The following is a 23,171-nucleotide window of genomic DNA, read 5'->3' as shown; positions in this document are numbered from 1 at the left end:
CTTCAGCGTGGTGTATCTAATTTTACCGCGACGGACTGGCGGGATGCAACCATAGAGGCACCTCGATCAAGCGTGACGGCCTGAGCGGGTGAAAGTGAGACCCTCCAAAAATTTTGGTGAGGAAAGTATATAATCCCTTGACGGGCACGAGTGGACAGCACACGGTGCGGCGCCATGCGCAAGAGGGCCCTTGTCGCAGTCTTAGGGGTAAGAAGTTTGTCTAGAGATCGCCGAGTACGCACCGGGAGTCGCTTCGCGCACCTGATGCAGCGCCGATCAGCTTAACAACATACCCCCGTACGCAGCGCACCGCTATGCACTGCAAGCGTAATGAAAGGTCATCAAGTCGCGAGCAATGATTTTCCACCCCAAAGCTCTCTCTGGCAATTTTTTGTGGACTTTTTATGATCGATTCAATCGATCGAATATCAGCGTACGGATCTAGGTGAGTTGTGCTCTATCTCAAGACTCTCCGAAACACGAACGCAGCCCTCCAGCTAAGCGTAAGACACATGAGGATGTTTTTAAATACTCCCAAAAACAGATCGTCTTCTTCTTGTCGGTCACGCTCCACAGCCAGAAATTCCCCGGCGGGGAGCCTTTCGCTCCGCGCGAAGCTTTCCGCCGCTCTATAGCTCGCACGGACCAGACCAGGTCGCCGAAGATCGAAGCCGATGGGTGTCGCTTAACTCGATGATTTTGTGCTGCAGTTCCTGGCCTGCCTTAGGTCGACCCATGGAGAGCCCACACAGCAGTCAAAGGTCCAGGAACTGACGGAAACTCGCAATGTGAGCGTGCCTTCGGGAAGCAACCGTGTCAGCGGTGTCGTCCCAGCGGGTGTCTTGGTCAATGCTAAAGCTCCTGACCTGGAGGTGGCCGAGAGCCGATATCATGGAGGTGGGCACCACGGACACGGTCAGTACGGTGGTCACGGACATCGCGGCCATCGACGCTACTACGGCGGACATAGACATCACGGTCGATACGGGGGACATCATCGTCACGGTGGGAGAGACTACAGGAACCATCATGACCGTTATGGGAGACATGGTGGGCGTCACGGTGGTCACAGACATCGGCGATACCACAACAACCACCGAGGGAACTACCATCACGGCCACGAGGGTGGAAGACATCGCTACGGCCACCACCATGGAGAACGAGGTAGAGAAGGAGGTCATTCGGGCCACAACCACTACAATAATCGCGGCCACAGAAATCACGGACATAGGAACGTCTATCACAAAGAGGACTCAGCCCACCACAGTAGGTACTACGACGACTACCACGATGGCGATCACAGGAGAAGATATCACGACCATCATAGGCACCATGACAGACATGGCGGGGGTTCGAGACACGGAGCGCATCACAGACAGCACCACGGTCGCTACCGTCACGGAGACGACTACCATCGACACGGAGGTGGTCATCACAGGAATCATCACGGGGGTCACGGCTCCAGCGGACACGAACACCACCGCCATCATGGTCAACACAGACACCATGGCGGAGGACACCATAGAGGAGGTGAACACCATAACGGGGGTCACCATCATCATATGGGCCACCACAGATCAGGAAGACGTCATTACCACTAGGATCGAGGTCTGCCAGAGAGTTGTCCTGCACCTAGACCCACCTGAGCTCGAAATTCGTGACGCCGACCATGACTTTGTTCGTGTGTCAAGTTACTCCGTCTATGCTTCTGTCTTCTGCTCCGTTTTGCTGTCTTCGTCCTCATCGTCACGTAGCCTGCGAGGCTTCCGTCCCTCAGGATGCTCGGGGGTTCCGGGGTTCCGCAGATTGTGCTCTGCCGCTATACTCGTTGTTCTGATCTCGTTGTGTGTTCGAATCTAGTCCAAAAGTGTGTGCTTCCATTGTGTCAAATGACGGGAACGTCCCCGCACGTCAGCGGACCTCTTTGCGTTCGTTCGTTTTGTTCTCAAAAATGTTCGTTCTCGAGTGGATAGAGGAATATAAGCATTCAGTCCTGTTTTTTTCGCCATTGAGAGTTGTGTCCTCCTTCCGTGTTTGCCTCTCAGGGAACCCGAGATTCGGTCTTGTGATTGTCGCATCCGGGGCACTGTCCTTAGATGCTCCTTGTGCTTAGTTAGAGGGGAAAGGGCTGCTCGTGGTTCTATGGTACGATTTTATTTTCATTGGGAAACTTGCATCAACAGCGATGATCGATGTCAGCGTTTTCCGGTTCGCTGAGGCTTTTGACATCCGAGCGAGGTTCGAATCTGCGGCAGCCTACCATACCCCTCCGGAATACAAATCGGGAAGCTCGAAGACCTTAGTTGGGAGTATTTTTCAGAATCGACGGCGGAGTTTGTTGATTTCCTGCTGGCGACTCACGAAATTGTCTTTCTTGACAGCGGGGACAGAATCCTTCTCTCTACTGATACGCTCTTTCAGCTCGAGCCTTTCTCGGAAGGGTGCTGCATTAAGCGGCAGCATCCACCATGTGATGTGTAAGCCGACCGTTCCCACGATGACTGAAAGCTAAAGAAGTCATTTCTTAGTCGAGTCGGCAGAGAATCGGTCAGGCGCTGATTGGATGCGTCGTGGTCGGATCTGATGACGCCAAGTATTCAGGTCTCGAATATCCCCTCTTTGCATAAGGAATTCGATACAGGAAGAACTTACGATGACGAAGAGCAATACAAATATGCGAGGAACAAAGAGTCTGTCGTATCCCAGGTCTTGATCCGGCGCCAGAATTGACGTTCCGTCCCCAGTAGTTCTCAATGACAGAAGGATACTCGTTGTCGCAAGCGTGAGCAGATAGCACGAGAGACCAGGCACGCTGTAAATCGCAACAGAGCTCGATTTCGGAGTATTATCACTACAGAGAAGTCGATACATAAGAATCGACCGGTGCTTAATGATTGAGAGCTGCGAGCTAGCTTCGAATTAGCTTGAGGGGAGCAGATCCGTGATGCTGTCCATGCTACTTACTAATTCCCACGGGATTTTGCGAAAAAAAAGCTACTATGGTAGACAACGTCCACAGGAAGGCGAGCAGGAATGTTCCGGGACCGACTCCGAAAACCCGCACCATGTCGCGTTTCGCAGACCACGGGCTGGTGGGAGCCGTTTCCTGAATTATTTCGTCAATGGATTGTTTCGACGGTTGCTTAGCGACCGCAGACCGTGGGACTCCGAGAGCTCTTTTCACCATATGTGGCATACCCCCCGCAGCTCTGTACGAATTCTATTCCCGGGCGGGGATCAAGGCAACATGCGCAGCACTCGATCGATAGGTCTGAATTTATCAAGGAAGAGTCCCGATAAGCGTACAATTTTAAAATTAAATTTATTATTTACACTTACACGTATGTCGGGATTCAGCTAGCCGCTCTGCTCGGGTCTTCTCAGTGGTGTCTGAATCTGTCATGAGATCCCAGAAGGACTCATTTATGTACAACTAGTGAGCTTACTACATACTACTACTACCCGTAGCTACCTTGAGGTGAGGGAATCGGAATCTCCGTGGCGTTTCTGGATGATTTCCCTAGGCGTCGTTTGCAGCATCGTTTGGTAATGGAAAGTATGAGTTCACTCATCAATAGCTCACTGACGAATAAAAAGAAGTGTCGCGTTCTTCGAAGACCCAGGTTCTCGACTGAGGGAATGCCAGGAACAACAAAACGGATCTACGATTGAAACGGCGTTATAAAGCTGAAGGCGACGCTCGCGTCTCTCAACCTTTAAGTCTATCAACCTTAACACAAAACGCCACTGTAGGTCGCTGCTTTGAAAAGCTCGTCAACAGAGGCTGAGCCATGTGCGGAGACGGGAAAAAATCGGTCCCCACCACAGAGTTGTTCTTCTCGAATGGTGATCTTCAGAAATGAGTGACTTATTTAACGGATCCAATCAATGGAGAAATGTTTTGAACGTGGTCATAGGATATACCTCGTCCAACAGGAATGAATTATCAATCATCACACACACGTACTCGCAAGCGCGCGTCCTACGAGGTTCCAGGGACGCTTTCAAATCCGTCTGGATTACCGTCTACGCCGCTGCGTATGCATGGACTAAGACTAGATAAAAGATCCGTAACACTATAAGTAAGCTAGCCCTCGGTAGTATTTTCGTTACGTGGTTCAACTATCTCAGACATGCTCAACCTGGCCCTCGTCTTTTTTTTGTTGTCTAGGTAGAGGAAGCCTTCTTCCCTGTACACGATGTTTCTCTTCATCTAAAGTTTCAATCTCAGTCGATCATATCTACAAACGAAACAGGGAACAAAGCCCGCTTTCCATCCCCGGATTGGAGCATGCCTTCCATCCAATCTTGATCTTCGGTTTTTCTTTAGTTATCAGAATTATGTCGCCTTCCTTGAAGGACAACTCGTCATCGGCATCTGCGCTGCAGTTATAGAGCGCTCTGCATCTCTTATAGGTGACCGCGGATTCCGGCTTCGCACCTAAAAATGCAGAAGGAATACATCAGGAGAGATGGAGGGCATTGTTTCCCGCCCGCGAGGTCTCTCGTCAGCCTCGAGCCGAATTTCAGCGACTTCCCCTCGATCGACTCACCGTTCACAGGAGGCTTAGGAGGCGGTGGGCACTTCGGCCTTTGTACTGAGCTCCGTCCAAGGGTCGAGGTGATTTCGTCTAACAAACTGGGGCCTCCTGATCCACCTACGTCCATTGAGAGGTTGCGTTTATGTGGTACTGAGCCTTGAATTGAGGAACTGGCTGAAGTGGTGCTGGAAGCAGGTGTCGACGACGGTAATTGGCCGGGCGTGAACATCGGGTCAGACGGGGTGCGATTGTGATTTGGCGTGGAATACAGCTGAAGCGGAGGATTGGGAGCTGTTCGTTTCTTCACTGAGCCAGGAGTTATACCGCCTGTTGGAGGGGCTTTCTTCCTGCTCATCGGGGATTCAGCTCGCATCAGATCGGTCGATATTACGGACGCGGGCCTTGATCCTCGAGCTCGCCAATCTGATAGCTGCGATCGGGAATTTCGTATTAGCTCGTGGCTCGTACCTACATTCCGGTAGCCTCCACGGATATATGCAACTAAGTACAGATTTTTCGGAGTCCGAACCTTTTCTTCTGCGTAGTCGTCGTCGGAAAAGTCCGTTGACCCGTCGTCCGCGTGCGTTGGGGGTTGTAAACTGCCGAAATCGAGGTTGACGTTCTCGAACAAGGATTTCTTGTTTTCGGCCGCGTGATCTATGAAAAAAACAACAACAAATGAATCCATAAATTGCAGTATGGACGATCATCAGAGCTCCCTCATCTTCTCGGAACCGCTTGCCATCGGTTTGAATGAGGAGAGCATCGAGGTCTCTGCATGGTTCTTCCGGTCGAGTCTTTTACCCTCACAATTAACTCACGTTTTCTCTTATAGATAAACGGGAGATCTCGTCAGTATTAGGAGAATACAATAAGGTTTCCTTATGAGAGCAACGACTTCGATCGGACTGGGGCATCAATCTTCAAACAAAAGCACAACTCACCAATGAGCTCCAAACATTTCTCGTATCCTTTCTCCTTCGCGATATCCGCAGGTGTTTTCCCCTCGCTGTTCCGTCCGGTGAGCTTAGCCCCGCTTTTCAACAAGAGCTTTATGCATTCAGTTTGCCTGTGGAGCACCGCTGTATGCAAGGGTGTACAACCGTCTTTGTTCGTCACGTCGATACAGTTGCCGTTCTGCACTAAGAAGTCCACGAGATGCAAAGACGTGCCGTCCTCCTGGAATGTATGAAACCCAAATCAGAAAAAAAAATCATGCTGCCACGCCCAACGGAGATTCGACCTCATTATGCAGATTAGTGTAAGCAGTTTCACGATGGAGCGGTTCTTTAATCTCGAGCTGGGGCTAGAAACGAGGTTTCGGGCGACACGCGTCTCTCTTAGTCCGGGATTATTCGAGCCGGGCAACAATCGAATCACTCGAATTCCATGATGTTCTACCGCAAGCTTGGGGATCATTGTGGCCGGAGACGACTATGTTGCCCGACCAGGATCCCTTTGTCGTTTGACTATTCTGGGATTGGGATCAAAACCGCGCGCCCATCAGAGAGTTAGCGGACCACTTCGAAATTTATCTTGTCTCGTCCGCCAGTTGAGTCTCAAGATAACACCGGAAGATCTCTTCATCAAACGGAGTCGCCCGCACTTACGTAACCCGGCAATACGACCGATTTCACGCCTTTCAGCCCGCGCAACCTCACGCTGCTCTTCCGTCTCACCTGTCAGGCATCAGCTATTTGAAAGGATCATACAGGCTACTGAACTGCGTCTCAGTTCGTTGTCTTATCCTGATCTCCCGGAGTTGGATTCACCACGTGCTCGCTAATCGGAATTTCCCAGAGGAGTATGAGAATCCTACCTGACGAACTGCGACGTGTAGAGCTGTATCGCCGGTGCTCTGATAGCCGGGGAGTGGTAACGTGTAATCCGCGCCCTCGACACATGTTTGGAGTAATTGGTAAATAGACCTAGTTTGGATGGCCTGTTCAGTGTCCTGGAATGACCCGGTATATCAAATTAGAGATAGACTGCATAAGCGATCTCTTTCGGTGACGATTTCAACAGATCGATAATAATGATAAGCGATCGACAAGTGACCGATCTTATAAGCATAATCGACAGAGATTCATGCGCGTTATCTAGGGTGCTCCATCACCTGTAGAATATCGAGCATTGTTGAGCAGGTCCTCAAGACGAATTTCTTGTCCATGTATTTCGCGCGGATGTACTCCGAGCGTTCTTCCATGTTCGAAGCTTGCGTGGGACGATTGACATTCCCCAGGGTGGCTTCCATGATCTCGTTGAAAGCGTTGTTTCCCATGACTCGGGCCAGCAGAAGTTGGGATGTGCCCAAGTTGTCCAGAGTCAGCGATTGTATTCGAGATATGTGGACTCCCAGCTCCCTGCCGAATTTCGAATCAAGTCGTTTCGATTCTGCTCTTGTCAGCTCCGGTATTTCCAGTCATCTTCCAACAGTAAACATGCGCGGACTCACCTGTGAACGCCGCTGCATTCGATGCAAGTGATAATGCCGAAGTTGATTGAAAGCCAGGTGACGTCTTTATTGGAGCTGCAATCGACGCAGCGATCGTTGCCGGGCAGACTCTGCACCTGACGGATTAATTGCTCGCGTAGTTCGGCCCCACCGGCCGAATCGCTGAACGCCTTACGCAGAGCACCTTCTTTACAATTGAGCAAAACGGCTTTCCAAGCCTCGAGGTCAGCGTCATCTTCGGCTTGGAAGTGATAGGTCCGGTTATCTGTAAGCGAATCAAAATCGATGGATAATCCCGCGCTCTCTAGTACTTGGATTCGAAGAGAGTCGGCGCGTTTTCCCCGGCTAAGCCGGCTGCCGAGCGGAATGACAGCAGGAACTTACATGAAACGAGATCGAAACATCGCCTCTCATCATTGGGCAGTTTCAGTTGGCATGTAAGTAGGTTGAGCTTCGTGGGAGGTTTGGTTTCGTCCGAGTGATATATGCAGAGGTAGCCGTCTACAATTTCGCATCGCCGTTTCTGCCAGACTCGACGCATTTTTCCATCGCTCTTCTTCGACAGATACCCGCTTTTCGTTGTTCCGTAGTGTTGATTCCCCTGGGAGTGATCCATAAAATCCACAGTTAGTCGACGACCTTCGGAGTATATCAGGACAGACCCAGTATTATGAAGTTGATTATCGGCACGGTGAATATTCGGTTTGGCTTTCCCGCAAGGATCAGAACTGACTTGGAGCTGATGGAGAGAATAGCCGCTCTGCGTCGTGTTGTTGGAATTACTGTCTTGACCCGTAGCGGCCCCACCGAGAGTTCCGCCGGAGCCGTGGGAGTTCAGCGAAGCGTCGAGACTCAATTGAGACGGCGTGCAGTTCTTGAGTGTGTTCTTGAGCTCCAGAAGCTTCTTTCGTTCGTCGTCTTGCTTGGCCTTCATGGTCTGAAGTTTCTGGGACAACTCATTCACATACTGCTGGAAATGCCCTGCGGACGTCGAAGCTATGAATCTCTATCCACTAGCTGGTACCAAAATCACATCCGGGAAATTGCGACGATTGGGTCAGCTCAAGACCGCACTCAGAGAGAGAGACCTTGTCTCGAACTCTGAACCTACCGATGGTTTTGATACCGTCCTGGAAAAACGAATTCTGAGCGTGATAGAATTCCACGAGATGCTGGAGCAGTTCGACGCCTTTTCGTGTTTTCACTTCGTTGACACGGAGGAGATATTCGCACATTTGCAATTGGAAGCAACGGCGCTCTTTCTCCATCTCCTCGGCAAGGTCTGCTCCGGTGATCTCAGTTCGGATCATTCCTAGGAAGAAAATAATAGATAGCGTCAGCCATAATCCCACGTCCCGCAAATGGAATCTGATTTCCTGGAGATTCTGAGTCGACAGTAAGTCTCATAGGACGGTAGAGGGAAAAAACTCACCAGCTTCTTTTGCAATAGCCTTCTTCTCTTTTTCGATTTTGGTCACTTTTCGATCGTAATCGGCAAACGCCTTGTCGACCGGTCGCTTCAGATCACCTTAAAGGGGAGCGAGCTTCAGAAACTATCGTGTCCGCATCGTATCATATTGGGTTTTCCCGCATAATTGGGCTTGACCAGAGAGCCGGAGATCACGCTTGGGCTAAAGAAATTACATCGACGATCCCACGATTCGACCGAAAGCGACAAATGAAATCCGCTCACGCGGAAAATGAGTCGATTCTTGCGGTTTTTCATCTCGTTCAGGGAGTTCTCATGACTCAATCGAGTTTCGCTCACAAACGAGCCTTGGTCCGCTTGCGCAACGCTTTCGTGGTCGAACTCATACCAAAAAGTGACTCATTCGACGACAGTGGGTAATGACGCCAACGTCGGAAGAGCCTGTAATGGATGGCGTACCTTTTACGCCCCGAAGATCTCCTTTGAGCAGATTGTCGACCGGGAACATGATGATATTGTGAAGGTTTTGCATGAGCGTCTTCATGAGTGAAGAAACTTCCCGGGCCACAATCGAGAACTTGATGAAAGCAGCGCCGATTTCCGGCTCGCCTTCACGGCTCATGGCATGACTACCCAACTTCTCGAGAGCCTTCGAAAGGTAGAGATCATTATCCACGTGGGTTGTACCTGGAAAAACCACAACAGTCTGACCATCGACTTTTCTCCCGGCTTACCAATATGAGGATTCGAGAGATTTTCCACATCGATATTGGTCAATGGTCTCCACCGGACGCAGAAAATCAATATTCTCTGCCGTCTGACAGCTGGGGCTGTCCTCAGGGCTCATCGCTTTTATCGGAAATGCCTCCGAACTTACCTGAATTGTAAACCGCTTTGATGGCTTTCTTGAGTTTGGAGAGACCATCTCTGTCGAAGTCCAACGACTGGAACGAGAAAGACTGTATTATTTATTTGGGCAGACAAGGTATTCTGTCTCGTATGCGGATGGAGTTCTAGCTCCCTCAGCATCGCTGCCTGGAACTCACGACGAGACCAGGGCACCGTCCTGGAGGTCTGACTGGTTCGGACCGCCTCTTGCGATCGGAACGACGTCCGAAGCTTCTGAAGTGCAACATGACAGCGCAAATCCAGTCCGAGTCGACGACCGGAACTTTCTCTACGCGAATCACGGATTACTGCGTTCTGATCGAGAAGTATGTCTCAAGTAAAGGCGATGAATGCCGACGCGGCAATAGCAGTCCGTAGCTTGGTAGGTAACTCGGTTTCCACAAACGAGAGGCTAGCCATGAGTCGAGCGGAGCGCTGACTTTCTCTTGGGAAAATTTCACACCTACCTACGCCGCGATATCGGAAGGAGCTCTAAATACAACATCGAGACGCCCTCCGAAGCTCGACTTAGCATAGAACAACGAGCACCGATAGAATTGCCCGCAGACCGGCGAGTCCGGATCGAATGCTACGCAACCGACGGGCTCAAACTTCTGGAGCATGTATCCGTGTTTACTGATTACAATGGCCAGCGAGACACTAAATGGAATCTTCGAGTAATCCGACCGCTGCTGGAACTGTCAGAACCAGGCTCGGATCGGAAAGGCGTCGCATTTCGAGTCCTTGAGAGGATCAGGGAAAACAAACAGACGGGCTGGCAACGAAAGTGACAGCTCCGCTCAGCTACTCTCAAAAAGGGCATGAATTAACTGATGAAAAAGGGATGTGAATTAACAAGGTCGGAGACCCCCGTCTCCTCTCGTGGTTCCGTGAGAGGAGTCGATCATTTCCGGAAAGAGCTTGGGCAAGGTCTCTAATTGAGCATCCGGTCTCACCTCGCCCGACACATCCGAGTAGCATACTTGGCATGCCAGCTCCCGAATAGTCGACTCCATAAAGACCTTCGTACACTTGAGTGGATCGACGCGTCACTTGAAAGGTCCTATAGTTCCCTTCGGGTCTCTGCGGCGCCGCCGGCCCCACCGCTGGGCATTGGTGCTCCTGCAGGACACTCACAAACACTCGATTCCAGCCTTACGACTTGCTGGTAGTAAGTAAAAGCCTGCCGTCGACGCCACGAAGGGAATACATCGATATTGTGACTGGATTAATGGTTGACGCGCTCCGCCAGCACCGCTCCGCCGCCGTTGCTGCCGTCGCCGCCGCCGCCTTTAAAAACACCCGAGGACACAAGCGGCTAATCCACTTCAGGATCATCACAGTTTCAATGCCAGCCGACACCGTCATCGTGCCCTCGAGATCACGTCTGGAATTCCTGAATTTACTACGCGGGCTTCACAGTGGATCGGGAATGATTTCGGTTCTGTGAGTTAGATTTGCATGCGCGGCGAGAAACACGCACTCTTCTCGGTCGCCCGTTCCTATAAGTGCTTCGGAATTGCGGAACGGAATCTGGAAATGGCTCACTATTACAATTTGACAAAGAGGTTTATTTACTAGTCACGAAATTGTTCGCACGCATAACAATTGCTCCAAGGAGTCATTTGGAGCGCCAGCCGCGTCTGTTCTGCCTGTTGCGGACGAGCTGCCGTTTGAGACGGTCGGGCAGTCTTCCACCCGTCTAGAAACATGGCTTTGCGGTCTTCGTCGGCAAAGAGACAAAACTCCCAGAAGAATCTCGCTCTCACTGTCATTCGAGGATCTCCACCCAAACTTCCTGCTCCTATTCGAGTAGTGAACGGATCACGACGTTCGGATGTCCCCACGACTCGAGAGTTCAGTCATTTCGTAATTCGTTGAACTCGCATTTCGCATCGAATAATTGCTCCTCCCTCCCCAGTGCTCGACGCTGTTTCGGCAGTACGTCTAGAAATAGCGAAGCGTCGGATTCGATCGATGCCGGCAGAGCGCATCCACTAAAAAGATTCATAATCAAGTGACCGGAATCGACGATTGGAAGGCTTCAGCCGGAAGCCCAGGGTCCGCCAGCAGCGAAACAAAGCAGAGTGCGTACAAAACTACAGCGAGCTAGCACCCGAGGGCTGACTCGTCCCGGTTCGACTCATTGTACTACCTCTTGGATATATAGGGCGATAGTTCGCTCAGTTCGAGACGACGCTCGTTTCACCTCGGTTTCGGGCCGCTCATCGAACTAGACTCTCCTCTGCGTGCTGCATTCGACCGACAACACTCTAGCGACACGGACTACGCTGGACGCGGGGACACGCTTCAGAACTGTCAAACTGGAGCCGCATGCTGGGGGTTCCTTACCTCTTCGAGGTTCGCGACCGTCTGTCGGCAGTCATTGATACGGTTGACAAACTGCGAGGTGGTTGGACTGTTATAGTCGTCGAGAGTTTCCGCAACGAACTCATCCACCGAGAGCTGCATCTTGTCACTCGTTCCGGGAACGCGGCACACCGTATCCTCCCGTGAGGCAGCTTTCCGGGCGGAATACTTCCGACTGCCTTGCGAACTATCGTCGAACACAAATAAATCCTCCGATATCTTTGTCCTCTCTGGTGGTCCTCGTCGATCGGTGGCTGTCGAGATCACATCACTTCAGAGAATTCTGTTGCACGGTAGTCGGTCACACACTTCGCACACTCGGGTCGCACACTCGACTGAGCGAGATTACGTTTTTTGTTACCGCCGTCACCGCATCTGTCAATCTCGTCAGGACCCTTGCTCCATGACTGCTGTTGTTGTTAAGATGGGAAAAACGTCCTTCTTGTCGTTGTTTTTGTTGTTGATGAAGAACAGCAAGCCGCCAAGCTCTGTTGCTGCCACTTCTCTTCTGTTGCTGTCGCTGCTGCCGCTGCTGCGGCTGGCGATCATCGGCGGCTGCTGCAACTCTTACTTCTCCCCGGCGGCGCCGGCGGCTACTTTTGGCAGCACCAGCACCACCACCGCTGAGGAGCACGGGCAGCTCTTAGACGACACTGGCCGTGCCTGTTGTGCTTCGCTCACTCGCAGGAAAACCGCGCGTAAGACGAGGAACGCGCTCTCGGTACGCAGAGGTACGCCAACGATAGGGTCGCTCTGAGAGGTATCGTCCCGGAGTGAGACAGGGGTGTCTGTACGTCCACCATCGTAAGGCACGGGTAGACGACAGAGACCGATGATGATCGTGATCTCTGCTGATCGGACTCGGTGTGCAAGGACGCCCAGGTATTTTTCCTACTGAGCGGAACATGGCGAGATACGCTGGGGACGAAAGTATTTCTCTCCCCGTTTCCCGGGTTTCGGGACGAGGAGCAGGGCGGTGAGGGGGGGGCATACTCGAGTCGATATCCGAAAATCAACCTCGACCTCGAGTAATCTTATCCTCATCATTCAATCAATGAAATTAACTGATATTACTTGTATTTAGTCTTCCAACCTTGTATTCACTCCGACGAGGGAGCACGACGCGTGAATGGAATTCGTAGCCCTCCTTCTAGCTCCCTCCGCTTCAGTCAGAATGCGGGCGTCGAGGAGCTTGTCGTATGGGGATCAAGCCGCGCATTCTCGGGACCTTCTGTCAATATCTCTTGAGGCCGTGCACCCTCAAGACTTTGTAATGAGGGGAAAAAGGAACCCGAGTTAGGAGAGACGCCAGAATTCCAAATATTACCCCGCATACCCCGATCGAGCTCAAGTATCGCCAGGGGAGAGCGAAGACGAAGAAGGAATCGATGCGAGAGCACTAGAAACAGCGGCATGAGGTAAAATATAGCATGGCTCGAGTCTGCGCCGCTTCCTCAGCTGACACTGCATGTTCGGCGGATCGAAAGAGGTCTGGTAGGATTTGGGAACCAATTCGGGGTAGTCGGCAGGGGACAGACACTCTATGACTTCAATTGCTTCCGTTCGGGCGAATGCGGATGATCCGGAGGGCTCTAGATGGTCTCCGAACCACAATTTACATATGCGCGTCCTACAGATTCGGACTTGCTCAGGAAAGTGTCAGACCATCGTTAGAAATTCAACCCACCCTCCCCCTCCATCCCCGCGGCAATCGCTCCCAGCCCATCCGATTCCGCTCAAAAATTCAATTATTCGGTGTTGGTCGCTCCCAGTCTCTGCTCGGTATGCCTCAAATTCGGCAAACTTGTATGGTTTCACCTGACCGAAGGATCAAATTTCGAGCCATATGGGTGTGTACTAGCTAGGATTGACGAAGGATATCAGGACAAGAGAAATGTTTTCGCCTCCGTTTTCTTTAATGCGCCCAAAGTAGCGTAACATATGCGGAAAACCACCAAGAACGAAGAGGTCGCTCCGCTTTGATCACGGGAGGCGCTGGTCTGCCTGAAGAGCATTTCGGAGATCCGTCTCGCTCACATGGCTTCATCTTCGTCGTCGAGTATATCGATTGGACACGGTGGTCGCCACCCTCCAAAACCCTTTTCCAGAGCTTGAGCGACCGCTATTGTGAGCCGGTCGTGGCTCCTAGGACGGATGAATGGTAGAAGTTAGCCAAGACATCGAGCGGCCACCCATAGAATGATCGATGCAAAGTGCAGATCGATGCAGAGAGATTCACTGACCTTCTTGCGACAATCGCGACTGAGAGCGGAATACCCTCGTCGTTCAAACCGATGGGACAGATCGTCACTGGCATCTTCATTACGCTGAATGGCGCCGTAAGCCCCAAGAAGCCTCTCGGATGGATTTGGCTCTGACAGAAAAGAGAATCGTGTACCGTGATCTCCGGCTCGCAAATACGTTATGTTACGACGCACTTCGAGGAAAGAATCGGATGCGAGCGAGACTTACCGCATGGTGGAAGGGAGCAGCGCTGAGCATTCCGGGGAAAATCAAGACACCGTTGTCGCCGAGCATAGAATTCAGATAGGTCTCCAGATCATCGAGTCTGCTGAGATCGTCCCTACGTCTCTGTTCGTAGCGTTTCTTGCGGTATCTCTTGTCAATCCAGGACATTCTTATAGCCGCTAGAGTGTGGTACGAAAGCCCTGCGGCCTTCAGGGACAGTTCTCTCTTCGGGTTTATTCCTTTCGGGGGTAGCTTGAACATGAATCTCATCGGCGCTACGCCGTCACGTTCGAGTGAGGCCATGAAGAAGCTGAACCCATCGCGGAAGAGTTCCGTGCTCATCTCTTGTATGTCGCAACCATGCGTCGCAGCGAGGTACGAGACAACTCTCCGAACGGAATAACGCATGTCGGATCTCACAGAAGAAATATACGCCGCGCCCTCCTCATCGGCATAAAAAACGTTCAGCTTCGAAATGTCTACCTGCAAGGAAATTCTCGGTTTTGTTCGACAAGGGTCGATTCGCACCCGAAGCAAGAAAGGCAGCGAGCTCGTCAAAGGGCAACATTGATCCTCTTCCATCTTTTCTCTCGATGTCCACGAACCGGAATGTCTAGCTGCAGCTTCGAGGGGTTCTTCGACAGATGTTTGAGAACAGTACTGAGATCTTCAGCGTAGCGGACCATGGGGCCGATGCATACGTATTGGCCCACTTTATGACCCGGATCGGGGCGTATGCCTTGGATGTCCACGACTTCCGGTGACGGTTTGTGGCCGAACAGACCACACCAAGCGGAAGGGATACGAATAGAACCGCACACGTCGGTTCCTATTCCGATAACCGAACCAGCGGCCGCGACGAGAGCACCCTCACCGCCTGATGATGAAGAAAATAGTAACAGCAATAATTCATTATGGGAAGCCGTCTGAAGGATCAAGGCATCAATGCTCATGATGGTATCGAGGCTAAAAAACAAAATGAATCACCACTCGATCCTCCGCAAGTCCTATTCACATCGTAAGGGTTGTTTGTTCGTCCATGGGTGTGGTTGGACGTTTCGAACCAGAAAGCCAGCTCCGGCACGTTCGTCGCGCAAAGTGGGATCCCTCCCGCAGAGCGGAGCATCCGGATGCAAACGGCATCTTGAGGGCATTTTTCTCCCTTGTGTATCATCGAGCCCACGTCTCCACATTGCCCTGAGAAATTGATTTTGCTTTCAGAGCAGGATAACGCGATACTCAATGATGAGGAACCCAATCTCTTTTCGGATGGCCTCTTCTCACAGGTTAGGTCTGTTGCCACATGGGCTCCTAACCTTCAACAGAGTTCGATTCCTTCGTGGTGATCGGAACCCCGAGAAGAGGTTTCTCCTTGGCGATCTGTGACGGGGTGGATGTGCGGACGAGCTCGTCGGCACGTCGAGCTTCCTCCAAAGCGAGCTCGAATCTCTCGCTAACGACGGCATTTATTATCGGATTCACTTCACGAATCCTGGCGATAAAGACTTTGACGACTTCTTCCGAGGTGATCTGGAATTATCAGTGAATCAATCGTTCCCTGCCGAAAAAATGGAGTCCGCTACCCTCCAAATCGAATTTCCGAAGAGAATGCAGGGGTCCTTGAACCCAGTCCTATAATTTTAAGGAGCCGTCCAACTTTATGCCGTGATCAACCGTACTATCGTCTACACACGATGAAAGATTGCATCTTTGACGATCGACTATTTTACCGGCCGGATCGACTTCGATCGCCTATCGAGTGGACCTTGCCGGTCGCGTGGAACAGGGGCATCGATTTGCCACAGGCGGGAATGCTGAGGTGGAAATCGAGAATTCAAGAAAGGCGCGGCTTGGAATCATTACAACCCATTCCATATCATAAGCATTGGTGGATCTTTCCTGAAGTGACTACTGATAGAGTAGCTGAAAATAGCTCAATCTAGAAAACCTGACATTTTGCCAGACCTAAGAGAATCCTTTGAAAGACAGCGACTATCGTCTTCCTACGTGGGGTTTGACAAGGATAAGTTCGATAGCGAACGGGGATTCGCTCAGGATACCACCTTCCTTCTCGAAGAGAAACGGATCTCGTGGCGGAATTCGATGAGTTTCAGGCTCGACCATAATTCGGATTCTGGGGATCGAAGATCTCGCATCCTAACTCACCCTCTTCTCTCGAATGAGTGCAGCGATCTGGGTTCCGGAGTAGGTGAGTATGCGATCTCGGATCGCTGGTAACCGGTTCCGGCCATCGCGTTTGCCCTTGTGCCAAAGAAACTTGATAGTGTGGTAAATGAACAAAGCGAAACAATGTAACGCCTCCGAGAGAAACGTGCGCAATCGTCGAGCGACCATTGTGCTCTCGAGACGACCAAAGAGCAACCTTTGTGAGAGACAACAGAAATCCGCACCCTCTCCCACGAATCTCTCATCGCAATGGTATCAAAGAACATAACGGCAAGACCTCAACGAACATCCGCCGTGATGACAGCTGTCACATCGTATCGAGCACGTTTGAAACTTCGTGTGACCTCCGGGCGTTTCGACTTCGAACTCGCTAAAGTGCACAACGATCACCCCAATATATCGAGAATGCCCGGATATCCCCGAAAATGTTCCAGCCGTCCGGCGACTGACAAGACTTGAATTGCGGAGGTCATGATCATAATCGTTCCCTGAATATTCATTTCGAAGACTCGAGGCCGTTCAACGAGTTTTCTAGGAGGAATCTTCGACCTCCTCCAGTACCTCATCGGCTCCCCACCGCTGTCCGAACGCCGACGGCTTCTTCTCGAACATCTTGAGAATTGGGAGATTCCTAATAGTATTCACGACGAGGGGCCATATCATAAGATGCTCAGAAAGGACTTGATTATCCCATGTACAGTCAGCAGGAAATCGAGTTCTCTAGTGTTTGTTTGGTAGACCAATCGATCGCGGCTCGTCCACTAGTCGAGTGGCCACGCAGCGTAGGGTTTGAACTGTGTTCTGCAAAACGCTCTTACCAGTGATGCGGGTACCTCCTCAATCTCGTGACCCACTCTCCCTCCGCTTCCAGACTCTGATCAGTTGAGCTGCGGCTGGCAGAAAGTTCTCTGCTTGAATCATCATGGCCTACAGAGTATCGAGACCAGCCTGAAGTCCATTCCGGGAGACTTGACATGTCTTCGCGAATCCCGAGGAGCAATCCCTACTACAGCAATGTGTATTACGAAGAGCCTACTAAATTCCAGCGTCTGGGCCAATGCTGCCGCTCGTGTACCGCGTCGTTGATGTCACATTTTGGTCTGGTAACTCTAGTTGTATTCTACTGTGTTCTCGGAGCTTTTCTCTTTGAATACCTCGAAGCGCCGAATGAGGAAGCGAAACGCTTGGAAGTCATGTACAGAAGGGACAATGTTAGTGTGGATCTCTGGAAAATCACGAACAGGTTAGTTGGCCAGGCGGATAAGCAAAACTTCGAGTTGTCGTTGAAACTGTCTGCCCCAACTGGTTGCACTTCCAGCTCTCGTGTCTTGGAACACAAACAATGGAAGTCGGAGGCACTCCAAGTTCTGAAGAAATTCGAAGATCAGGTCGTTCGGGCGGTTCGAAAGGAGGGTTACGATGGCAACGATCACGGTGAGCCCCCACAGTGGAGTTTCACGGGATCCTTGCTATACTCAATCATCGTCATCACGACCATCGGTGAGAGATAGAGCCTGACGACATCCCGAATCGAGTCTGGGACTTCATTTCGGCCGGGGGAATTCTCGCCGGAGGGACATAGGATGTTCGACAGGTCTTCGTGGTCATGAATCAATTCGAAAGAGCTCGACTTCCAGGTTATGGAAACGTCGCTCCGAAAACACCGCAGGGCAGGGTCGTCACGATTTTCTACGCCATCGCAGGGATCCCGTTGATGCTGCTGTGTTTGTCGAACCTCGGCGACACGATGGCTCATTCATTCAAGTTTTTCTACAAGTATGTTTGATGTTGAATGAGGAAAGCTCCCCCGGGGATCGCTCCGGATTGCGGCACAGCAACTGACGCTTCTGCTTATTGACGAGTAGAAACTATCCTGATCTGAATATGTCTCAGCACTACCGGTATTTTCATTGTTCATCACCTCACCCCCGATCGACAGATATCTCTGCTGTGCGATGGTGCACAAAGACCGGCGGCCCCGCAAAACTCGATCCCGATCGCGGAGAGTCTACTCCAGAAATATGAGTTTGGGTGCTCTCCAAGCCAGCAGTCTCCCGGCAACGCCAACACTCGCAGCACGTCATTACGGTACCTTCTTAAGAATAAGTTTCCCTCCCGCGGGCTTCTTCACATTTTCTCGCGTATTGCGGCATACGATGGAGTCTGACACCACGAATCGATTAGCATTCAGTCTCTTCATCATTGATTCGCTTCATATGCTGAACTGCGCAATTGATTTTAGGTCAACCCCATCGTCGAGCTGCGAGCCTTCCCCGAACGAAGCCAGCCCCAATGTCGCGGAACGATTTGTGGAGCTCACAGATTATCGTAAATCGTTACATCAAAGATGATGATATGACGTTGACGTCGACCGTTGGAGCTGCTAACACTGTTCAACCTCAGGCTTCGCGCAGCGAACCTCTAGTTTTCGATTTCGGATACGAAAGCGGTGAGTACTTGCGATGGGGTTCTTGCCGGAACACGGAATATATTTGACCTGGAGTGTCGGAGCTAGAAGCGAATCTTTCCCAACAGAGTCGGAGTCCTCGAACGACGAGTACAACCGGAGAGAGGAAGACGCTGTTCCCTTATGGATGTGTTGCGGCATAGTGATCGTTTACATTCTGGGAGGAGCGTGGCTGTTCAAATACTATGAAGACTGGGATTATCTTGAAGGCTCTTATTTCTGCTTTGTCACATTGACCACGATCGGCAAGTTCATTCATCATTGATAATCAAGATGATTTCCTCCTCGATATTAGAGCCCGGGCTTATCGGAGTTCGGGGGAGGGCCGCGGCTCTACTCCTTCCCGTCTAAACTGATGGGATCTATTCTTGCAGGCTTCGGTGATGTGGTCCCTGGACAAACTATAAACGAGAAGGAAACCCAGACCTCGAGGCTCGCATCTTGTGCTATCTATCTACTGTTCGGGATGGCTTTGATAGCCATGAGTTTCAACCTGGTTCAAGAAGAAGTCAAGAAGACCGTCCGGAACATCGGGAAGCGGATAGGCATCGTCTCCGATGATGATGACTAGCACCTACTGAACTGTTACGCTTATCCGCGTTTTGTGTACATAAGGAGTGAAAACTCGACTCAAACACGATCCAATCTCTCTGACAACGAGACAAATCGCATCGTTTTCTGTCTTCTGAGAGCTCTCTGTAGCGCACCGGAGGGCAGGGGGTTCGCCCCGGGACAGGAGCTTTTTGGAGCATAAAACTGGCCCGAAGAAGGGTTGGAACACCCAAAGCCACAGGAAGTTTCAACTTATTGGATCAAGACTTATCTCGAATGTCCACGGTATCGTAGATAAGAGAGGGAAGCGTCTAAAAAATATGGGAAGAATTCGAGGGGGACATCGGATCGGGCCTCTGGCTGCGAATTCTGGAAAGTTCGAGCGGAAGAGTCGAGTTTCTTAACTGTGACGAAGATCGTTTGCTAGCTCGGAGAGGACTCTCTCTCTGTCTCCCGACAATCTATGCCATGTCGATCGAGTGTAGAACCTCAGGGACCGCTGAACATACGCATCGCGATTCGCAAAGCTTCTTTGAGGAGCTACGGACATCGGAGAGTACCAAGAGGAACGCCCTCGATGGACGCTTAGAAGCGGAATCCAACAGGAAGTCCTAAAAGATAAGATCCATACCTCCCATATATTCTGCCGGCCGACGGCGGCGGTAGGACGCTCCGGAGGACCCCACGAGCCTCGATAGTCTGCGCTACTTCGTAAGCGTCCGTCTCATCGAGTGACCTCTCCTATATCGGTGAGAGCGAGGCTTCGACCAAGACCCACTCCAAGGAACCAATAGTCTACAGCGAACTCTCATCTCCGGTTCTTTATTCCTCCGGTTTTCCTATGAATTCTAAATTTCGCCATCCAAGATTCTAATGATCCTCGTCCTCTTTGCCAGAAGCAGCCAGCTCGAGACCCTCCTGAATCAAACGCTGAGATTCTTGGTCGTGGGGCCAGAACGTCGGTTTGTCAGGATTCCAGGCAAGGTGCGGGAACTGTTCCTGGAAGTCCTCCATGGTCATATGCTCGAGAGGTACCATAGACGCGAGCCGAGCTGGAAATAGAGATCGAAGTTGGTTGATTCGCTATCACGCCTCGTCGGAGAACGAGCATAAAACAAGACGAAGAAACACCAGAAACCCCCGTTACCTTTTTCCTCCTCCAATGCTTTGATTCGCATATTGGAATCTCTGATCCATTCGGCGATGCTCTTCTTCGCTTCCTCTCCCTGCGCTTGGATCGTCGGGGTGTGTTTGTCCTCCGGGTAGGGAATCTGAAGAATACCACAGATAGAACGTTGAATGCCTCCAATCCTCGAAACCTCCTAGCCGGATGAATTCTCTCGCTCCGGTATCTGCGTGCGCCTCGCGCAGCTCTACTCCTTCTCACCTTGACAGCCTTGTACTTCTGCTCGAACTCCTCGGCGAGCTTGGGGTTGCCCAGTTTGCTCTTGTACATAGAGAAGTCGATGGCGGGAAGACCCTCGGGAAGCTCATGGACGATTCGGACGTAGTTGTCGCTCTTGTTGCGGAGAGCCGCGAAATGAGAAGTTTGATCCTTGGGAACCAATTCAGCGAATTTCGCCCAGTTGACGGCGGATTGGGTTACGCGACGAGCCATGCTTGCCGAAAATTCGCTGAAACCCGGCGACACCTTATTTTTTCCTGTGCCCTCGTTCCAGCCTTCTGTTCTGTGCTTTGAGAGGCTTGATTCACACTAAGTGTCGAGCTTTGGGAGTCCAATGACATCAGCTAGGTAAGTTCCGAAACTACGGTCGTGGCAATGATGGGAAATTGCAAGCTAAGACATGGATACGTCGGGAGGCTTTTTCCTCAGCCCTCCGAGCAGGAATTTGAGCGGGAATGGGGGAAAAATGGTTGTAAAGGAGAAGAAAACTCACAGGACACCACTGCACGCAGAAGGTCAACTTGTGTTCTCGGTGTCCGCACCGTCGGAATTTACCTTATCGTCTGCTCCGCCCGTAAACATCAGGACAGAGAGCCTCAGCGACGGTCACATCGAATCTCTATTCTCTATCGATTGATATGGAGCTCCGATGATGGCTTGTCTGTCCGTCGAATTCTTATTTTCGGAGATCTGAAGGAAGAGCGCGTTCGGATCTTGAGGGGGAGACGGGTGCGAGAATCAGCCGAGCTGATAGGTCTGCGCTTACCCGTCCGGCGGCCGACGGGATATATCAAACGAAAACAACTCTTGTACTCTTATTCGAAATTCAACTCTATGATTCAATAGACCACAGTCTGAGCTTTCAGTAGTCATATCCTATCGTAGGCTCAGAATGCCGAAAATCGTTTCGAAGTCCATCGTGTGCACAGATTCGAAAGATCAAGAGGAATACATCGAAAAACCCCTGAATGTATTCTACTGTCGGTGTGGAACGATTGCTGTGATTCTCGGTGAGTGCATGATTCAGTCTATTGAAGTGGTTTCGCTGACCAGCTGACCTTAGACAACGACACTGCAGGTCGGGCGTCCCATTCCGTGTTTTCCTCACAGATTGCTCTTTGGAAAAACTGCCACTGAGACCCCGGGACGGATCGAGAGTGATCGACGCTTCTAAGCACGTCCATAAAGTCAGCTGTGATCCCGATGAGACCGTTCACCTCAAATGGTAAGTACTCTCCCCCTGCTGCGGGAGTGGTTCGTCCGTGAGAGTCCTCTGATTACTGCCTTTGTTTCAACGTCCAATGATCTCTCCGTTTCCGAGTCGCCCGAGGGTTCGTTATCCACTGGAATTTCCGCTGTGACTGTTATCCGACCGTTCCAGGGATGAAGGGATAGAGAAGCAGCACCGGAAAAAATGCAGCAAGTGTGGACTGCCGCTGCTGTACTATCATGACAATTCAAGCAACATCTTCATCTTCAAGGTTCGACGCTCGCGGAAATGATTTTGATCAGTCGAGGCAAAGAGCCTGCACAAATGTGAAGATCCTTCAGCTCCAGAGTGAGCGCAATACGATTTTTTCTCGGTCTCTTGAAGGGTGTCTTGACGCGCACTGCAAACAAAGACGCGTCGGCCGTTGTCAATGAGCAAAGTCAACTCAATGTGGAACGGAAGAGGATTCTTGTCACGAAACATACGAAGAATATGGGGAAGTTCAGCTCTGTCACCGTCAGTACGATCGAGGACGAAGAGGATGAAATCGAAGAGGTCAGTATATTCGCGCCATTCAACGGTATTCAACCTGCGCTCGCATGAACAACTTTTCACAGAGGAGGAGCACAAATTTTCAGGCTGTCGAAAAAATGCTAAAAGCAGAGGATTGCCCATTCCTAATTCTTATGAGATGGCTCGAACTCTAGCTCATCGGTGACTCTCCGATTTTCAGAGAGAAATCGCGGACTCGTACGCTTCGAACGCTCGAATAATCGAGAAACAATTCAAACGGAAAGGCATGCTGAAACGGATTAATGAGGCGGTAAGTTTGGACCTTCTCAAACGTTTATTGCTCCGCGAGGGGATTTGCCGAAATCAACTTCTTGTTTTGCCCCAATTGCGCAGGACACCGAGAAGGAGAAGAAGAAGAAACAGCGTGGAACTCTATTGAATCTGTAATTTATCATCTAAGGGTGATCTGTACATGGAATGTAAAAAGAAAATAGCACCAATATTCAGAGAAGTAATGTGGTCCTTGTCCTTCGACGTCCAAAACTCTCCCTGAGAGTGATGGGATGGGGAATCTGATCCGCAGCGTGACCGCTTGGCGCCCCGACTACTGAAACTCCTCCTCTGTTGTCGTTTTATCAGTGCCGAATATCCTCCAAGAGGGCATGCGTAAATAGGAGCGATCGCT

At 51.0% G+C, this 23,171-nt stretch overlaps 5 protein-coding genes across 5 annotated transcripts; 2 read left to right on the top strand and 3 right to left on the bottom strand.

The window, feature by feature from the left end:
* Positions 1 to 4,046: 4,046 nt before the first annotated feature.
* Positions 4,047 to 11,785, bottom strand: Asap (ArfGAP domain of ASAP). The gene is made up of 15 exons (XM_029111455.1): positions 11,666 to 11,785; positions 9,303 to 9,369; positions 8,885 to 9,112; positions 8,429 to 8,524; positions 8,108 to 8,308; positions 7,730 to 7,977; positions 7,381 to 7,597; positions 6,997 to 7,261; positions 6,658 to 6,904; positions 6,361 to 6,495; positions 6,152 to 6,220; positions 5,486 to 5,720; positions 5,071 to 5,198; positions 4,554 to 4,971; positions 4,047 to 4,441 (listed from the first exon to the last, which is right to left on the bottom strand). Exons 1-15 carry the CDS (start codon positions 11,783 to 11,785, stop codon positions 4,242 to 4,244), a joined length of 2,874 nt encoding a protein of 957 aa, XP_028967288.1. The 3' UTR covers positions 4,047 to 4,241.
* Positions 11,786 to 12,292: 507 nt separating this feature from the next.
* On the top strand, positions 12,293 to 19,377 carry LOC100909332 (TWiK family of potassium channels protein 7). The gene is made up of 8 exons (XM_003737578.2): positions 12,293 to 12,414; positions 17,211 to 17,582; positions 17,658 to 17,839; positions 17,977 to 18,115; positions 18,279 to 18,427; positions 18,582 to 18,788; positions 18,875 to 19,051; positions 19,181 to 19,377. Exons 2-8 carry the CDS (start codon positions 17,314 to 17,316, stop codon positions 19,375 to 19,377), a joined length of 1,320 nt encoding a protein of 439 aa, XP_003737626.1. The 5' UTR covers positions 12,293 to 12,414; positions 17,211 to 17,313.
* On the bottom strand, positions 13,581 to 16,510 carry LOC100905995 (fatty-acid amide hydrolase 2-A). Its single transcript, XM_003737559.1, has 7 exons — positions 16,319 to 16,510; positions 15,469 to 15,682; positions 15,140 to 15,349; positions 14,758 to 15,029; positions 14,156 to 14,635; positions 13,927 to 14,057; positions 13,581 to 13,828 (listed from the first exon to the last, which is right to left on the bottom strand). Exons 1-7 carry the CDS (start codon positions 16,505 to 16,507, stop codon positions 13,717 to 13,719), a joined length of 1,608 nt encoding a protein of 535 aa, XP_003737607.1. The 5' UTR covers positions 16,508 to 16,510; the 3' UTR covers positions 13,581 to 13,716.
* Positions 19,378 to 20,157: 780 nt separating the features above from the next.
* Positions 20,158 to 21,301, bottom strand: LOC100905846 (ATP synthase subunit d, mitochondrial). The gene is made up of 4 exons (XM_003737558.2): positions 21,257 to 21,301; positions 20,746 to 20,992; positions 20,506 to 20,629; positions 20,158 to 20,410 (listed from the first exon to the last, which is right to left on the bottom strand). Exons 2-4 carry the CDS (start codon positions 20,974 to 20,976, stop codon positions 20,229 to 20,231), a joined length of 537 nt encoding a protein of 178 aa, XP_003737606.1. The 5' UTR covers positions 20,977 to 20,992; positions 21,257 to 21,301; the 3' UTR covers positions 20,158 to 20,228.
* A 254-nt stretch (positions 21,302 to 21,555) lies between these two features.
* Positions 21,556 to 22,997, top strand: LOC100905701 (UPF0428 protein CXorf56 homolog). Its single transcript, XM_003737557.2, has 6 exons — positions 21,556 to 21,773; positions 21,874 to 21,988; positions 22,145 to 22,244; positions 22,358 to 22,528; positions 22,707 to 22,796; positions 22,880 to 22,997. Exons 1-6 carry the CDS (start codon positions 21,656 to 21,658, stop codon positions 22,931 to 22,933), a joined length of 648 nt encoding a protein of 215 aa, XP_003737605.1. The 5' UTR covers positions 21,556 to 21,655; the 3' UTR covers positions 22,934 to 22,997.
* The last annotated feature ends 174 nt before the right edge of the window (positions 22,998 to 23,171 follow it).

This window comes from Galendromus occidentalis, unplaced genomic scaffold (assembly GCF_000255335.2).
Source record: "Galendromus occidentalis unplaced genomic scaffold, Mocc_1.1 scf7180000075579, whole genome shotgun sequence".
Taxonomy (NCBI): Eukaryota; Metazoa; Arthropoda; class Arachnida; order Mesostigmata; family Phytoseiidae; genus Galendromus; species Galendromus occidentalis.
The sequence above is the reverse complement of the archived record's forward strand: the minus strand, read 5'-3'. Positions and strand labels throughout refer to the sequence as shown.

Bases quoted from the DNA above. Each gene is read 5' to 3' on its own strand.
- Asap (XM_029111455.1), bottom strand. From the start codon at position 11,785: ATGCAGCTCTCGGTGGATGAGTTCGTTGCGGAAACTCTCGACGACTAT. The intron at 6,496-6,657 runs GTGATGGAGCAC...GGGTCATTCCAG, and splicing joins CAATGCTCGATATTCTACAG to GACACTGAACAGGCCATCCA. The intron at 5,199-5,485 runs GTGAGTTGTGCT...TTTTTTTCATAG, and splicing joins GAAATGTTTGGAGCTCATTG to ATCACGCGGCCGAAAACAAG.
- LOC100905995 (XM_003737559.1), bottom strand. From the start codon at position 16,507: ATGGTCGCTCGACGATTGCGCACGTTTCTCTCGGAGGCGTTACATTGT. The intron at 15,350-15,468 runs GTTAGGAGCCCA...TCAATTTCTCAG, and splicing joins GGAATCGAACTCTGTTGAAG to GGCAATGTGGAGACGTGGGC. The intron at 14,058-14,155 runs GTAAGTCTCGCT...CTTTTCTGTCAG, and splicing joins CTGCTCCCTTCCACCATGCG to AGCCAAATCCATCCGAGAGG.
- LOC100909332 (XM_003737578.2), top strand. From the start codon at position 17,314: ATGTCTTCGCGAATCCCGAGGAGCAATCCCTACTACAGCAATGTGTAT. The intron at 17,583-17,657 runs GTTAGTTGGCCA...TTGCACTTCCAG, and splicing joins CTCTGGAAAATCACGAACAG to CTCTCGTGTCTTGGAACACA. The intron at 18,428-18,581 runs GTACCTTCTTAA...AATTGATTTTAG, and splicing joins ACTCGCAGCACGTCATTACG to GTCAACCCCATCGTCGAGCT.
- LOC100905846 (XM_003737558.2), bottom strand. From the start codon at position 20,976: ATGGCTCGTCGCGTAACCCAATCCGCCGTCAACTGGGCGAAATTCGCT. The intron at 20,630-20,745 runs GTGAGAAGGAGT...GGTATTCTTCAG, and splicing joins AGAAGTACAAGGCTGTCAAG to ATTCCCTACCCGGAGGACAA. The intron at 20,411-20,505 runs GTAACGGGGGTT...CTCTATTTCCAG, and splicing joins AGCATTGGAGGAGGAAAAAG to CTCGGCTCGCGTCTATGGTA.
- LOC100905701 (XM_003737557.2), top strand. From the start codon at position 21,656: ATGCCGAAAATCGTTTCGAAGTCCATCGTGTGCACAGATTCGAAAGAT. The intron at 21,989-22,144 runs GTAAGTACTCTC...CGACCGTTCCAG, and splicing joins GAGACCGTTCACCTCAAATG to GGATGAAGGGATAGAGAAGC. The intron at 22,245-22,357 runs GTTCGACGCTCG...GGTCTCTTGAAG, and splicing joins GCAACATCTTCATCTTCAAG to GGTGTCTTGACGCGCACTGC.